Source organism: Empidonax traillii, unplaced genomic scaffold (assembly GCF_003031625.1).
Source record: "Empidonax traillii isolate 1590-97213 ecotype Southwest subspecies unplaced genomic scaffold, ASM303162v1 scaffold42:size1813164, whole genome shotgun sequence".
Lineage (NCBI taxonomy): Eukaryota > Metazoa > Chordata > Aves > Passeriformes > Tyrannidae > Empidonax > Empidonax traillii.
The window spans coordinates 643,581-659,525 of NW_020955235.1; the positions used below are offsets into that span (position 1 = coordinate 643,581).

Below are 15,945 nucleotides of genomic sequence, written 5' to 3' on the forward strand. Positions count from 1 at the left end.
TGTTGTTTTGGACATCTGAAATCTTTATACTCCACTGAAATAATTGGAGAGAAGTGCTAATATTAATAGGCTTTTTATTGAAAAGATGGAAAAAAAGAAACTGAAGTGGCAATTTACTGTATTTTGTGTTTCAGTATAGCTGAATTGTTATATAATTTTGTAGCTCAGGTTGTATAACTGTTGAATTGTACTCCCCAAAGAGTTTCCTCCTTTAAATTTAACAGGAAAGGATAATCTGGTGGTTTAGATTATGGATCTGATTTCTGGGAGGTCCACCATTCTTCACTTAGCTCTAAACTTCCTACAAAAATGCAGATGCATTATTTCATCTAAAATAATCAGAAAAATTGCAATCTGACACTCTTGCATTTTGTGTGCATTTATGCAGTATGATCTCTAGAGCACAGTCAGGTTGGAGTTACCCAACATAACACATGCATACCTGTTGTTGAGATCTTTTAGTTGATACTACACATCACACAGTTTAATGAAGTTGAGGAGTAGAAGGCTTAGACACTTGATCACTTTAATTAACTTTAATTTAGGCATTTTAATTAACCATTTGCCCTCACTCCGAGAGGATATGGTAGTGGCTTTATTTCTCTCACCAGTGACACCACCAGCTCTGTGATGGAAGGTAACCTATAAATTTAGGTGTTCTATAGATGTTTATTAGTGCACTCAACAATACTATGCACTTACATACATGAAATTGAAACTTTGTTGCCCCTTTCTGGCAGTTTGTAGAAGCAATATTCAATGCCATCAGTTTGTATATGCAGAGTCCTGAGGATGACATGAGCCAAGTGGCTCATCCTGTCTCGCTCCAGGCCATTCAGAAGTGCAGGGTTTCCAGAAGGCCTACCTGTGGTTTCCCTCTGTTCTAGTCACAGGAGATATTCTGGATAGTAGATGATTTTTGTCTGTACTTTCACATTATATCCCTTTCTATTGTTAACACTATATTGTGGACAGTATGCTTACTGTATAGGTTCTCTTGTTATGAAACATTACAATTTCTGTTGTTTCTTCTAGGTAGAGAACAGACCCAAATATTATGGAAGAGAGTAAGTAACTTACACCTCTAAAAGTGGTTTATCCGGACATGTTGGTTGAGTTACAGAAGGTGGCGAGTGTTTACTCTGTGCCCTTTGTTTCCTCCGTGTGTTTTACAGCAGTGTTTCTTTGCTCACCATCAGATTGTTATTGCAGTACCATCACTTTTGCCTGCCTAAAATTACAGCTGCAGGTTCTCGTGGATATGGATATCACTAGTGCTATTTTAAGTGACAAAAACATACATGTGTTTCTATACTTTCAAAGGATTGTCTTTTTCTACCTCCCCTTCCAGCTGGCTTTGCAAAAAGGTGTTTCTGTGTAGGAAAAGAGATATTTGTATCACAAATGCAATATATGTACAGTTTGTATATGTCTTCTGTTTTAGGTTGCTAAGGCAAAGATGGTTAGCTTTAGTGTGGAGAAACAAAGCAGACCTTACTTAGGTTTATTTTGGTAAAAGATGTGTAGTGTTGCGAGGTTATTACACCAGTAATTACTGAGATTATGGCAACTTGCTAAAATCTTGGGGATTGCATATAATATCCTTGAATGCTTCAAAATGCTTGATTGCGTGCCACTGGCACAAAACATGTGAAGCCAGCAGGAGAGAATGGATTTATTTCTACATGTTAAATTGATAGATGCAGATTTAAAAAGCAATATAGTTGTTTCATAGATATTGTTTCCTAGAAGCCTTTCTAAACCATTTAAAGTGACTTCAAATACAGGCAGAAAGGGAGAATAATTTAAACTGTAGATTCCTGCAAATCAGTCATTTTAATGTTTGTTTCTTTTTTAATTACTGTGGCTCATGCTTTTTAAAAGAAGAGCAAAAGGTGATTTAAAAGAGAAAAGACATGTGTTTCAAAAAAATTTTTGTTCCTTAGATTCCATGGGATGATCTCAAGGGAGGAAGCTGACCAATTATTAAGTGTTGCAGAGGGAAGCTATCTCATTCGTGAAAGCCAAAGGCAACCTGGAACCTACACTTTGGCATTAAGGTCAGTAATTAATATTTAATTTTTAAATTTATAAAATATTCAGAAGACTTTACTGTATTGTTGACCTCAGATCTTAAACTTCTTTATAATGGTGGTTTTTTTTTTTTTTTTTCAAATCATGGTACTTTTTTACCCTAATTACAGATTTGGTATCTTTGAAGTTCCCTAACCCTTTCTGAAGTGCTAACATTCCTTAGTGTTTGCACCATCAGGATAACAGCAATTGTGGTTTTGCTGGTGGTGCTTCATTTTGCCCTTCTCCCACTATGTTACAGATGTGATCCCATGCAGGTGTTGGGAGAGCAGGTGATCAAGAAATAAAAGGCATTGTATGAGTTCCCCTGGCTAGTCTACCATGCGGGTTACTGGCTAGCTAGCTATTGCTGAGGAGCACTTAGTTCTCCCTCTGTGGGATGGCAATAAATCAGGAGTGGGTTTTTGTCTGAACACCTGCTAGCTAGCAATGTTTGCAGATCTGCTTCCGCATTCTGCAGAATTCTGGCCAGTGAGTGGATCAGATAGAAATAAAAGACTGAAATAAGAGCTCAAATAAAAATAGATGTAGGTTTTAAATAGTTTCACTACTTTTAAGAAAATGGAGGTTATTTTGGCCTGTGCTACACACCTAAGTTCTCAAATGGGATATGGTGATTATTAGCAATGTTTTAAATCTAAGTGGGATGTAAAAATATTGAAGGAGAAGATGCCGAAAGAAGTTACTGAAAGTTTTATATGGGTAAAATAAGAGTTTAATTGAAATTATGATATCTTGAAATAATAGATTGTGATGAATTATTTTCCTTTATTGGGGAAAAAAATATATTTTAATGAGATATTTGTTTCTTTATTAATAAGATTCCAAAGAGAAACATTATTGACACTTAGACTGTATTGCATTAACAGTGTAAATTTGATGTTTCTTACTAAAGCAATACTCCATTTTATCTTCTTCTGCTCTTGAAATATTCATTTAAAACTAAAAAGAAAACAGTCGTTGTAACACCTGGCTTGAAGACAGAGCTCCTGCCCCTTGCTTCTCATGGTGCAGAATGCACAGGGCCTATAGACTGTCAAAGACAAAGCTGCTGAGCGTCTTGTAGGATGTATTGTTACAGCTTGTTTTTCAAATGTGCTTCCAGTCCAGCAAGTCAAAAAATGGCTTTTTTTCTAGGTTTGATGATATGTCTTGCAAACTGGAAACTTTGAAAGCAATAAAATAAATTTTTATACCCAATAGAAAAAAAGAATGGATAGGTGTTGGTGATCAGTTTGGAAAAAGAATTCAAATGGTAGCAAAGGTGTTATTACTGATTTATTTTGAGGAAATTCAGCATTTGACAAAACACTTCAGAATCTGAAACTGAAACATCTTGCAGCCATTTCATTATGTTTAAGTGCTACCTGAATGACTTGTGTATTAAGGGCAGTGGGTCCAAGTGTCTGGTTTCCATCCCACAGCAGGTAATGCTCTGTCGTCTTGCTGTTGGCCTTCAAAGTGTATGAATGAGGGTCTTCACTCATACTTAGGAGCTCTGTGAACTGCAGTGCCAGGTCTTCCACACATGGGAATTTTAACACTAGGATTTCTTCTTCTCTCTCCTAGAAAGTGTAGCAGTAGTCTTTGTTTCCATTGACTGGACAGAGAGTTTTGCTCAATTTCTCTTTTTCCTCTTCCTGGAATTATATATGCAGAATATACCCATTAGCCAATGTGCCCACTGACTGCATCACTAACATTGTAGCCTCTCTTGAAGTCTAGGTCCTTTCTGCAGTCTATTCATCCTAACTGTGAGAAGTTTGCTGTGATTGCCGTCATGAGTTTATGTAATTTTACCTGCAATTTATAGCATTTTTTGAGACCATCATTTGTGTTTGTGTCACTACACTGCCAGACGGCAAAGGTAGCCCCATCTGCAATGTAGATAATCCCAGCAGGAATTTAAGAATGTCATTTCCATGGCCAAAAATGGATCTTGTCAGTAGGGTGGTTTGTATGAGCAAAACCTTTCCAAGTTCAACAGAAGACTTTGATTGAGTTCAGATCTCTAATTTTACCCTCTCTCTTCTAGCTGTGTGAATCAATTTAATATTTTTGTACTAAGTTTAAGTGCCTCTCTGTCCTCCAAAGAGTAATGTTAATTTTAAGATCAGTTCAGTATGATTTTTGCTTTTTCTTCTTTACCTCTGTTTTACCCTTTAGAAGGTGTGGGAGGAAAGAAAACTTAGCTTTAAATAAAGAAACAGAACAGGTTTCATGGAATTTTTTGAAGTTAACCCAGAAATTCTTTAGGGATTCTCTAATTCTGCAACAAATAGCATAGTGACAAAACATAAATTTAAATATCCATGTGTTCTGATTGTTTTTCAGGCATGTTTTGGAAAAAAAGGAAAATTTAGATTCTTGAGGGTACCCATTGACTCTTGGCGTAAACACTTGGTTCCCTCTGTATTTCTGTGTATCTATTCAATCTCTCTCTCACTGTGTTGGTTGCCTGATTTGTTGGTCTTTGACAGTCTGTCAATTCTGATTAGGGCAAATTGGAAACTGTCTATGAAGTGTGGTTGCATCATGAAATGCCAGTTCATCGAGACATGAAAGTCTTGTGGTACCTTTGGGTAGGAGCAGCTGATGCTGACACTGAGAGGTTTGTTTCCTGGCTTGTAGTTACCAGTTCTTCTGCTGGGGAGGGAGGCAATTCAGTGATATAAACAGCTCAGCACGTCCAGCTCTGGCAGATATCTTCTTCCTGTGTTTGTGTCAGTATGCCTGGGAATCCTAGAAAACCCAGTGCATCCAGTCGTGAAGAGCAGTTTAGTGGAACAGGATCATATCCCTTTCTGTGGCAAAGTATGATGTCTCTGTAATCAAATATTTCCAGTCATCTTTTCTACAATGGAAAGGAGCAAGCTTTTCTTGCATTGTCCCGAGGACCCAAGCCAGACAACTCCTCAAATCGTCTTGGAACACTTTGAATGTGATTCCACCAGCTATTGTAGCTGATGTCTAAGATCTCAAAAGTGTGGTCATACCAGCCAGGACTGCACATCCTGTTCAAGATTAAGTGGGACACGGTGTTTGAGTTCTTTGTTCTCTAAACCTTTCTAAATGAATTTTTGACCACTGTGAAGCATTAGGCTGTGGTGCTTTTATAGAACTGGCTTTAGTAGATTTAAAGATCCTTTTCCTGAGCTGTAGCAATAGCTACAGACATAGCCTAGCACTGCTTAAATGACCAAATATAGGACAGCAAAAAATAATATTTTTGCAGACTTAAGCAAGGCAGTCAAATATCCTTATTACAATGCTCTGGAATAGCTAACTGAGTTCAAAGTGAAGATTTTTAATATTTTTTCTTCAATAAGGTAGGGAAAGTGACTCTTACCCAAAAAAAAAAACTTTTCAGTTTTTAAAGTTGCTGTTGAGTTTCTGTAAAATCTGCTTTCCACTTATATAAGAAGCAGCATTTTGATCATCTTCTGATGAGCTATTTTTGTCTACTTTCATCCATTATTGTGCAATTAATTTGGATCATGACTTTTTTTTAAGGCAGACTACCATTTAAATCTAAATTTGAAACAGAAGAGGGTGTTTTTTTTCAGAAAACAAATTTCTCAGAATTTGTAACAGACGTAGAAGTATTTTCTTAAAGAAAAAGAAAATAATAATTTAAGTGTTGTTTTAAGTATGTAAGTTTGACTAAATATTCAGAGCTGTCCTTCAAACAAAACTGATGTTCAGAGCCTAAGAAGGCCTGTAAAATGGTATCAGCTCAGACACCAGATAAAGAGAATGAAGCATAAACACAAATGAGAGCAACAAATCAGCATCCTACTATATTTAATGCCTGTACTTAATCATGGATACATTCATCGGTATTTACTGATTAATTAAGCAGAGAATGCCATTGAAAATGTTTCACAATCCTGAGGGTTACGGAAAATTAGTAACATGAAAAATTATCGTAGGTGTATATCTGTGTCCATACATATCTGCAAGTTTCTGTTACAATAAAAACGTACAAAATGCATGGTAATGTTAATTCAATGTTCCAAACAGATTAAAAGAATAAAAATTCCTTATTGATTTCTGGAGCTATTAGGTCTGCTTTTAAATTTTAAATTTGGCAAAAGAGTAATACATTGTTTAATGTTAGGACCTGCAGCAAATGACAGTAACAGTAAGATGTGGTTTGCAATGTAGCCTTTTGTGGTGGAGATTTTGTTTAATAATTAGGATGAGGATAAAGAGGAAATGGGTAGAGATTGTACTAGTGGGTAGGCGTTGAAGTGTGATGGTACTGCATGTTCTTTTGAGCAGATATCTGCTGTAGCACATTTAATTGGTTGCCATGGTTTCCCTTCCTGCAAATTCTATTGTTGTGATACTGTGAACGAATCGAAATAAGGTTCTGCAGTATGATTTTAAAAAAAAGGTAATAATGTGAGCCCTGATTATGAGTCATGTTTTCTTTATGTTCAGGGGTTAGGGCACATTCAAGATTATGTAGCACCAGGAAAGAATTCTTGAGGTGAAATAAATGTCAAAAATAAGTGATTTTTAGTTTAGTCGATCAACTACATGCACATACGTGTACATGTTTTCTCTGCCTAAATTATGAAATTGTGTTAAGAAACTAGCCAGTGGCATTTTAAAAGGAGACCTGATTGGTGGGCTATTAGAACATAATGCTGCACATGAACCTTTTAAATTTCAGAAGACAACTGCTTTGGTAGCTGGATGCTGTTTATTTTCAGTGGGCTCTTCTGGGACACATGTGTAGTGCTGTTCCAGAACATGCGTTAATTGCTGTGGGATTACTTACGCATGTAAAATTCGACATCTGCAAAAGGCTTCTCCAGCTCAGAGGTTAGAGCTGTGCATCTGCATTCTGCTGAAAAGCCTTGTTGTACAGACTAGGACATGGGAGAGCAATGGGGGAAAGAAGAAATGTTTGAAACTACTTTCTATATCATAATAGCAGAATTACATTTCTTGAATTACAGATATATCAAAATTTGGTTTAGTTTATCCTGAATCCACAGCTGATCTGTAAGTAGTCAGAAGGAGCTCAGCAAAACGGTAGCTAACTGCATCCCTTTACTTTACCATGGTAACAGTATTCCGACATGGTAATTGGTAGGAAAAAAATTATAAAGACCATTTTAAAGACTAAACTTTGCATATCTTTTCTGTGTATTTTTTTACCTGATTTGCAAATGCAGTGACTGGCAGTACCAAGGGCTGAATCCAGTTTCTAGAAACCTTTCTAAAATATTCACACAATATTCCTTGGTTGCTAGCTGAAAAACCCAGGGGAAAATGCACTGGTAGATTTTGGAGCTTGCTTTACTGCTCTCAAGTAAAACAACTGGCCCTCTATTTAAATGATCTTCCGTGTAAAAAGTTTCTTTCACTATATAAAATTTCACACTAAATAATATACTCTGTTAGTTTGTCAATAACAAGGTTCAGCTACCAGTAAACAGCATAGGTGTCCAGCATGTCATCTGCCTTATGTAAGTGTACCTGGGCCCTACCAGGATGGCCTCACTTAAGTATTTATAATAATAATAAATAGCTACTAACTTTAATGAGTAATTAACTGGCTACCTAAGTCCTCCCACAGATTAGAATGCTTTTTTCCTTATGGTTCATGTCTTCTTGCTGTGTTCCTGTTCTCCTTCCCTCCTCTTCCCATCTGTTGTTGTTGTCAGCTCTGTTTTCTTTTGGCTAGAGTGTCAAATTTATCTTTGGCAATTCAGTTTACTGCAGTCTTTCTCCTGCTTGTGTAAGTTCAGCACTTCTCAGAGGAATATTCTCTGCTTCGGTGGTGTTGTGAACTTTTTTTGTAGAACTTGTCCAAAACATGTCTGTGCTCAGTGCACATAGCTCATGTTCATTTTATACGGTGTCCTTCACCCTGACTGTAGCTCCCTCTACACCACAAAGATCTACTGTAATCTGTTGCACACTGGAGGCATTGGGCTTGTGGTGAAGTACTGGGGTGGCTCACTTCTTGGCTTCACATACGACTTGGCTTGGGGCTATTAAGTTTTGCATGCCTCATTTCTCCATCAGAGAGAATGTTTTCTCTCCCCTGTTGTCTCACATGCCTGTTCAGGACAAAAGTCTAGGATCTCTTAAAAAATGGGCCAAACAGACTGAAAGTTGTAGCCCATGTCTCAGACTACTCCCAGTCACAGTTCCTGAGCAGGAATCTGTGTTGTACTGTGCTATTTTTATGGTGTATAATGTCTGCCAGGTTTGAAGCTTCTAGGCACTGCTGGAGTTGAAACAGTAAAAAGTCAAATTGTGGTACAGCCAGCTGGTAATTACATTGTGTGTATAAGCACAAGGCATACATTGCACTCCCCTCCCTGTCAAAAGCATGCACATCATTTCTGTCTCCTGCAGGTTCTACTGGAGTACCTCTTTTTCTCTACTGCCTTTAGAAAATGCTAGTTAGTCCTTTTGTTTGGCCTCTTCTTTTGTATGTTTTTGGAATACATATTTAGAAATTTTTGTATTTGGAGAAATACCTTGATTCCTGTGCTTCATTAATAAGCAGAAAAATCCTTCAGCTCTAGATACCATGGATGCTTTATAAACATGTTTTCAAGACAACACACAATAACCTTCTATTGTTGTTTAATCTCATAATTGTTTTCATCAAAACATCTATGAATTATTCAACTAAAACAACTGACAGCAATAAATGTTATCTGGCCCAGTTTTCCTCTTCCTTCTCCCTCCTTTATGCTTGGTGTAACTCCACTGATGTAAGTATGGTTCCTCCTGATTTGATGGAAGAGGAAGAGAATCAAGCTAATTTTTTTCTTTTATATCTTGAGATGTGTAAATGAACTTTAACACTTTCAGTAATAAATTGACATCTGCCCTAGCTGTAGCTAGCACTTGCACGAAGGAAGAAATTGTATTCTAGAAAAACAGAATATAATAGTAAAAAAAACTATCAATCTTCACTGATGAACTGTTAGTAGCCCCAAAAATTCTAACAGTGCATGTTATATAAGCAGGAACCATTTCATTTTACATTATTTGCTTGTTTATTGTTAAGGAATGCAGCTTTGAGGAAAAATTTTAGAGAGCAGGATGAGTATATTGGTGAATCTCACTGTTTGCAAAAATATATTGAATGAGTACCAGGAGATCAGAGATAGAACACACTGAGAAAACAAGCTAAGTGAGCAGCAAATGCTGTAATAGCTTTAAGTAAGTTAAGTAAACCTGCACTATAAGTTTGAAATTACAGTGGCTTAAGGCAAATCTGATTTGACAAAATCTCTCTGGAACAAAAATCTTACGGTAATTATTTTTAATCTAAGGTTTGTTTGTTTGTTTGTTTTTGAGACCTTGATCAACAATCTGCTGTGTACACAAAAAAAAAAAAATCAAAAACCCAAGAATAACAACAAAACCAATGTTTCTCCACTCTGCTCTCCAAAAACTCCTTTTGCACTTGCAAAACTATTTTATGATAAGGACATTAATTTCTTTGAGTTTTGACTTCATGTCTTCCACTCAGGTTTCCTTGCTGTACTGAATTAAAATATGCATATTGTTTTAGGCAGACAAATGAAGAGAGAGTTGCTTTTAGTGTGAGAAAGTCTATTGAAGCAAAACAAATATAACAGTCATGAGTAACTTCTAAACTAAAAGAGGGAAGATTTAAAGTAGATATAAAAAAGAAATTTTTTATTATGAGGTTGGTGCAACACTGGAACAGGTTGCCCAGAGAGGTGGCAGATGTCCCATCCCTGGAAACATTCATTGGACAGTGCTCTGAGCATCCTGGTTTAGGTTAAGATGTCACTGTGTACTGTAGGTGTATTGGACTAGCTGACCTTTAAAGGTCCGACCCAAGCCATTCTGTGTCTCTGAGCTGAAGTACTGGTAAGAAAAGCTGCTCTAAGTGAAATAATAAAAACGAACACGTTTGAGTATTATACTGTGGCAGTTCTCTCTCCATAGTACACAGTTGCAGTGGAATTTCCATTTCATTTCCAGTGTAGTTCTACTTCTACATATACCAGAAAAAAGTATCATATATGATCTAAAATGAAAACTTTATACATAGAGTAAAATTTGCATGCACATTTTGAAGTTTGCTGAGCAGACACTGGTGAGAGCTGATACCTTAATTTAGAAGAACTGAAACATAGTTCTATTTTAAAGTAATATGAAAGCTCTTAGTAACATGAAGTTACACTGTAAAATTAAGTCTTGAATTACATTTCTTGAAAAAGTTTGGTAAAGATCTATAAGTATTTATTTAATATGAAACCGTGAAAGTTTACTAACATTCCTGCTAATAACATTTCCTGAAGGTATTTATTCCAGACAAATTGGCATAGATTTCCAAATACTTTCAATTAAAGAGAAGATACCAGGCTTTTAATACATTCCCACATGTATATAGAATTCAAATGTGTCTCAACCTCTAACTACAGTGAGTCTTTTTGCAGGAAGTACAGAACTTTCATAAGGTAGAAAAGGCAGTAAAACATTGCCAAAATATTTGTATTGATTCTGATACAATCATCAAATCAATCAATCCCAGCAATTTATATAAGTTTAAATGGAATAGGGCTTGTAAGCACAGTACTAAGGAGAGGTAATGCATCTGTTTGAAGCAAACAGGTTATTTTCAAATGCTTATCATTGATCAAGAATGGTAGCAGTTACCTTAAATGATCTGACTTTTTATTAATAGGATACATACTCCTTGATCAGCTGACATTTGTTCAGAGTTTGACATGGTGAAAATCAGTTGTTTAATAGTAAAATAAGACATCAAGACGAAAGAATACATTTCTTATTTTGTTAGATTTTTTTTTTTATTTTTATTTTTTTTTTTTTTGGTGAAAAACTCCATTACAGGTAGCAAGGGCTGATAACACTTTTTCTTCATTGTTTTCTGTCAGTGCCCTAGAGCAGTTGGTTTGTCCTGACAGTGCTTATGATCCACAGGGAAGTGCCATTGCTCTGGTCCTCACCGCCTGGTATTTATAGCACACTATCTGCACGGTACTGTTTTCCCACTTGGACAAGGAAGTCTGAGCAGTGATGCAGGTAAAAGTCTCTCAATTGAGAGAGACTGCTGGGAAACTATTGTCAGTGGTACAGCACAAGCTCTAATTTTTTTTATTTGATCCCAATTAGACAGAGGGAGTTGAGGGTTGTGTCTGCATTGGCATGAGATGGACCCATTGCAGTTCCATGTCTGGGATTTGTTTGCTGTTCTGAAGGATGCCATACATTTTCCATGCTGAACTAAAGTATCATGCATTGAGCCAGTGCATGGGTCTTACCAGGCTTTAGGGATAACTTTATATTTTATTGACATTCATAAGCAATAGTCAGCCAACCAGTGCTGCCCTTCCAAATGGCACTGGAAAACTATCCATTGTGACTGTACTCTGCCACCTTTCCCAGCCATATCAGACAGTGAGGATTTTTTTGTCCCCACTTGTGTTAAATGCACCTTTACTTTCAATCCCTAGTGCATTTGATTTCATTTAAACATATTGTGTTCTTGTAAAATACTGCTAAGGTTTTGAAAACGATGTTATTTGTCAGGCAGGTACTCTGGAAAGTTGGCAAGTTCCACAATTCTTCATTCCTGGCCATTGTCAGAAATGTTGTTGCCAATAAATAATTAAAAAAAAAAATAAAAATTAGCTGCTCTCAGGAGTTGGAGACCTTCAGCGATAACTGTGTAGAGGTGTTGGCTGCATGCAAGGCTTATGTTTGTTTGACAAGGAAATGGGCCAAAAGAGGATCTGTGGAATAATTTATTTTCATTCCCAAGAACACAGCATGATTAGGAGACATTCCTGATTGCAAGATTGCTTATATTCCTGTGGCTTTTTATGGAGTGTCAACTCTCTAGTCATAAGTGTTGGTTGAGAGTTTTCAGAAGTTAGAACTGAAATTCTGGCACCTGATTTTAAGTAAGACTTCTACCTTCTGGCCACAAAGCATATTAAGGCACTCCTTCTCCAAAGGAAGATTAAGTCCAAGTGACCTTTAGGCTCAGACTTACCATTTCCAAGTTCGGTGTACAAAGTTGCTTGAAACTAAGGAGGACACAAGTAGTCCTGAGGGGCATTAACTTTGCGGTCTGGTTGCAGCTACACATTCTAAATAATGCTTTTTTCTAGAAAGTTTTCTCATCATAAAATAGCCTGTGGAAGTGGTGAATAGATACTGTACAATTCTGTATGTGGACTGTAAAATCCATCTTCTCAGATGGTAAGAAAGTATGTATGGGCTCTCGGTCCTTCACTTCTTCCTTTTGTTTCTTCAGTGAATGCTGCATCCAGGGTAGGTAGCTGATTCTGAAGCCTGTCTCTCTCATGGTATGATACCTAATTCAACTCCTCGGTCCTTTATTAGTGGCCACATTTGCTCTACCATTTAATACATTTTCCCACGTTGTTATCCACTCTACCCCACTGGCAGCCAAAGGAACTAGACAAAGTGATTGCTTTTCAGACAACTTGGAATAAAAAAAGTCTTTTATCTGTAGTCCTGCTGCTTGCAAACAAATGCACAGTGGACACAATGAGACTGTTTGACATGTCAGAGGCCTTTTTCTTTTTCTTGGAAAAACATCTAATGCTCCCCTGTTTAAACCAAAAGAGAACATACTTTATCTGTGTCCTGCTTTCTACTTCTCAAACAAAAGCCAGCTGGTACTAGTGCTTGTCTCTAGGAAGAGACCATCAGGAAGTTGAAATATCAAATCTTGATTCTACTTAGTTGCCACGGTGATGTATAATTAACAAGACTTCAGGAATGTCATAGAAAGTAAACATAAGGAAACAGTCTTGGTAATGGAAAAATTTAAGCCATAGTTTTAAGTAAGACTGAAGGGACTGAAGATTAAATTTTAATTAATAATTTTCAATTGAACATGTATATTTGGGTTTATATTGTAATTTGATCAAAAGTGTCATTGTGTGGTCAGGAAAAAATTTAAATTAATTTGAAAGAAATAAAACAGAATTCTGAGACACACTATTGACAATGCAGTTTTTGTAAGAGATTGGTGTTTCATTGATTGGGGGTGATTTTGGAGGGTTTATCTCCTTGCTACTAATAGGATTCTATTTGGAAAACAGTATGTTTCTCCACAATGTATCCAATAAGAAAAAAATTGAGTAAAAAGTTTGATATGGAACAAATGGGAAATTAGATAAAGGCAAACAATTCATCTCTTGAAAATCCTATTCCTTATATTATCTCTCAAAGACACACTTTATGTGCAGCAGTCTGAACAGATGTAGAGCTTAGTGGCTGCTTAGAAAAACATACCTGGGGTAGGAGTGCATGCCTTCTGACCCTGATGGAAAGAGGACTAACCCTCTAAAAACTTATGTTTCTTCTCTGTATTTGGTTGTCTTGTTCTTCAGAACTAGTTTGAGACTTCAAGGGGTGTTGCTAAAATCAAGGCACCATGCACACGTAGTAATAGGCTGTGAGATGTTTTTCTGTGCCTTATCTTCTCTTAATAAGATTAGTGTAATATTTTTTCTTATAGAAAGCTGAGAGCAGAAAGTGACCTTCAGCTTGTTTAAAACTCTGCTCTAAGTATTGTCAGAGCGGATGTTACTGATTAGAGCAGCAGTTCACTTGCATCTCTTCATAAAAGTAATTCTAATGTATATTGTCATTTAAGGCCCATTATTCTTCACCTTCAAACTTATTTGGTTTTCCCCATGAAGTTTAACATCAAGGTGCTTGTATGTGCTCAATATGCATTATTCCCACTGACTTGAGCAGATGACAGTGAAGGTTGCCCATTTTGGCACTGCAAAGTGCTGAGCACTCTTGGCTCATATTGACTTCTCTGACAGTCAAGGGTATACAAGGAGGACGTCTCGTGGTCCTTGTTTGCCACACACTGTGTTGAGTATAAAGATGCCCTGAAGAGTAAGCCTGAACACATCTACCCCTTCTGCTGTAACCTATGACATTATCTTTCTGCTTTCTAAATTACTTGCATTCACTCAGAACTGCATCTTGTGATGAAATTAGGATCAAGTAAAAATTTATTTCTGTCATTTTGTAATTGCTTGCATTTCAGTTTGATTCAATGAACTTCTAGTTTGCGCAGCATAAAACTGTGCATGGAAGTAACTATTAATTTGCAGTAAAATGCCCATGTAGTTCCTACACATCGTATTCTCTTTCCTTACTGAGCAGGATGCAAATTCCTGAGAGCCCCCTCATATTTGAGTCTTATGTAGAAATAACAGCTTCTGAAATTCATGTCACTGTCAGACTATTGATAGGGGGATGGGAAACTTTGGTATTTTGATTTAGAACAGAGAAAAAAATGCGGATCACAGAACCATGTATTTTTGCCCATGTTTTCAAGAAGAGTGCAATATTTTACCTGAGGCAAGCTCTAAAATTAATTATACTTTCTGCTGTTTGGCAAGGACCCACTAGAAGAGGAGCCACTTCAGCAAAGTACCAGTGTTTACTGTGTTTCTTAACATCTCCTATGAAGCAACTGATTGTAAAGTGAAAGCAGTCTATCCTTTCAAATTTAGTTTTTAATACTTATTTGGCAGATCTGACCTTCTAAGGGGGCCCAGTACCCTTGCTGCTGACCGAGGAACAACATTGAAGTGAGCTGTGAAAGCAGCTTCTTGCCTCCATCTTCTCCTCAGGAAGTGTGTTGGTTGTTGTCAAGTGCAAACTCTAGTGTGTTTTCACATGTTTAGACTGCTTAGAGGCAGAAAATTATTGCAGATTCTATGTACAGTTTGTGAAAATATGCTACTGTTGAGGTAAAATTGGTATTCTTATGGTTGCTAAGAGCCTGTATCTAAATCCTATTCCACCCTGATGCAGAATGGCCAGCGTTGGATAGCTTTCATGTTATATATCCTGTATATTACAAAGATTTGCTTGAAGCTTAACAAGCATAATACAGAAGGACTTTTGTACAAAGCTTGAAGAGTTAGTCCTGGGCCTTTGGCCAGGAATAAAGAATGCTTGCCCTTGTGCCATTTTGTCCTGTGCTGCTCCGGTTCTGGCAGCAGTTCTGCTTCAGTGTAATTGTTGGCACTGAAGCTCAGCTGAACCCTGAATGGCCTCTTCCTGCAAGCAAGCAGGGGCGCAGAGGTCTGAGACGGCATCAAAACTCCATATTGATCAACGGTAATAGAGGACTCTATTATGAGAACTCTTCATATCAGAGCCAAGCAAATTGACTATGGTGATGTAGTAGTAATGTACTAAAAAATCCCATAACGAGTGTGAAGTAATTTTTCACTTTTTCCATGGGATAATGGAGAGGCTAAAAGAAAAAGAGAACAAACAGCTCCTTCTGGGACAGTCACTGTTTTGGCTATCTATCTGCAGTTGTTGATTTCTCCTTCCTATCTGTGCTAACTAGTGGTTCTCCACTCGGCTGGACCAGAGAGAGCACAGTCACAGCTTTAAGTGATAAAGTGCTTTTAATTGTTTGCAAAGGCTTGCTTACTCTTATTTATTCTGCTTACTGTTCTTTAAAAAAAAACACTTTCCCATTTCATTGAGGCAGATTTGGAAGTCAAACCAGAAACTTCAGACTCTACTACGATGGAAAACACTTTGTTGGGGAGAAACGTTTTGAGTCCATCCATGACCTGGTGACAGATGGATTGATTACTCTTTATATTGAAACGAAGGCAGCTGAATACATTTCCAAGATGACAATAAATCCAATTTATGAACACATAGGATATACAACTTTAAACAGAGAGCCAGCACACAAAAAGCATATGCCAACCCTGAGAGATGAACATGATGGCAAAGAGTCTACAGGAGAGGATGAGGTAGCAGAAAAGAGGGTAAGCAATTGTT

General features: G+C 37.1%; 1 protein-coding gene across 1 annotated transcript in view; it reads left to right on the top strand.

Moving 5' to 3' along the window:
* Positions 1 to 15,945, top strand: part of CHN1 (chimerin 1) — a 98,101-nt gene that overhangs the window by 31,078 nt on the left and 51,078 nt on the right. Inside the window, exons 4-6 of the mRNA XM_027878442.1 lie at positions 1,036 to 1,067; positions 1,947 to 2,060; positions 15,644 to 15,932. Coding sequence (XP_027734243.1) covers positions 1,036 to 1,067; positions 1,947 to 2,060; positions 15,644 to 15,932 — 435 coding nt within the window. The remainder of the gene's footprint in view (positions 1 to 1,035; positions 1,068 to 1,946; positions 2,061 to 15,643; positions 15,933 to 15,945) is intronic.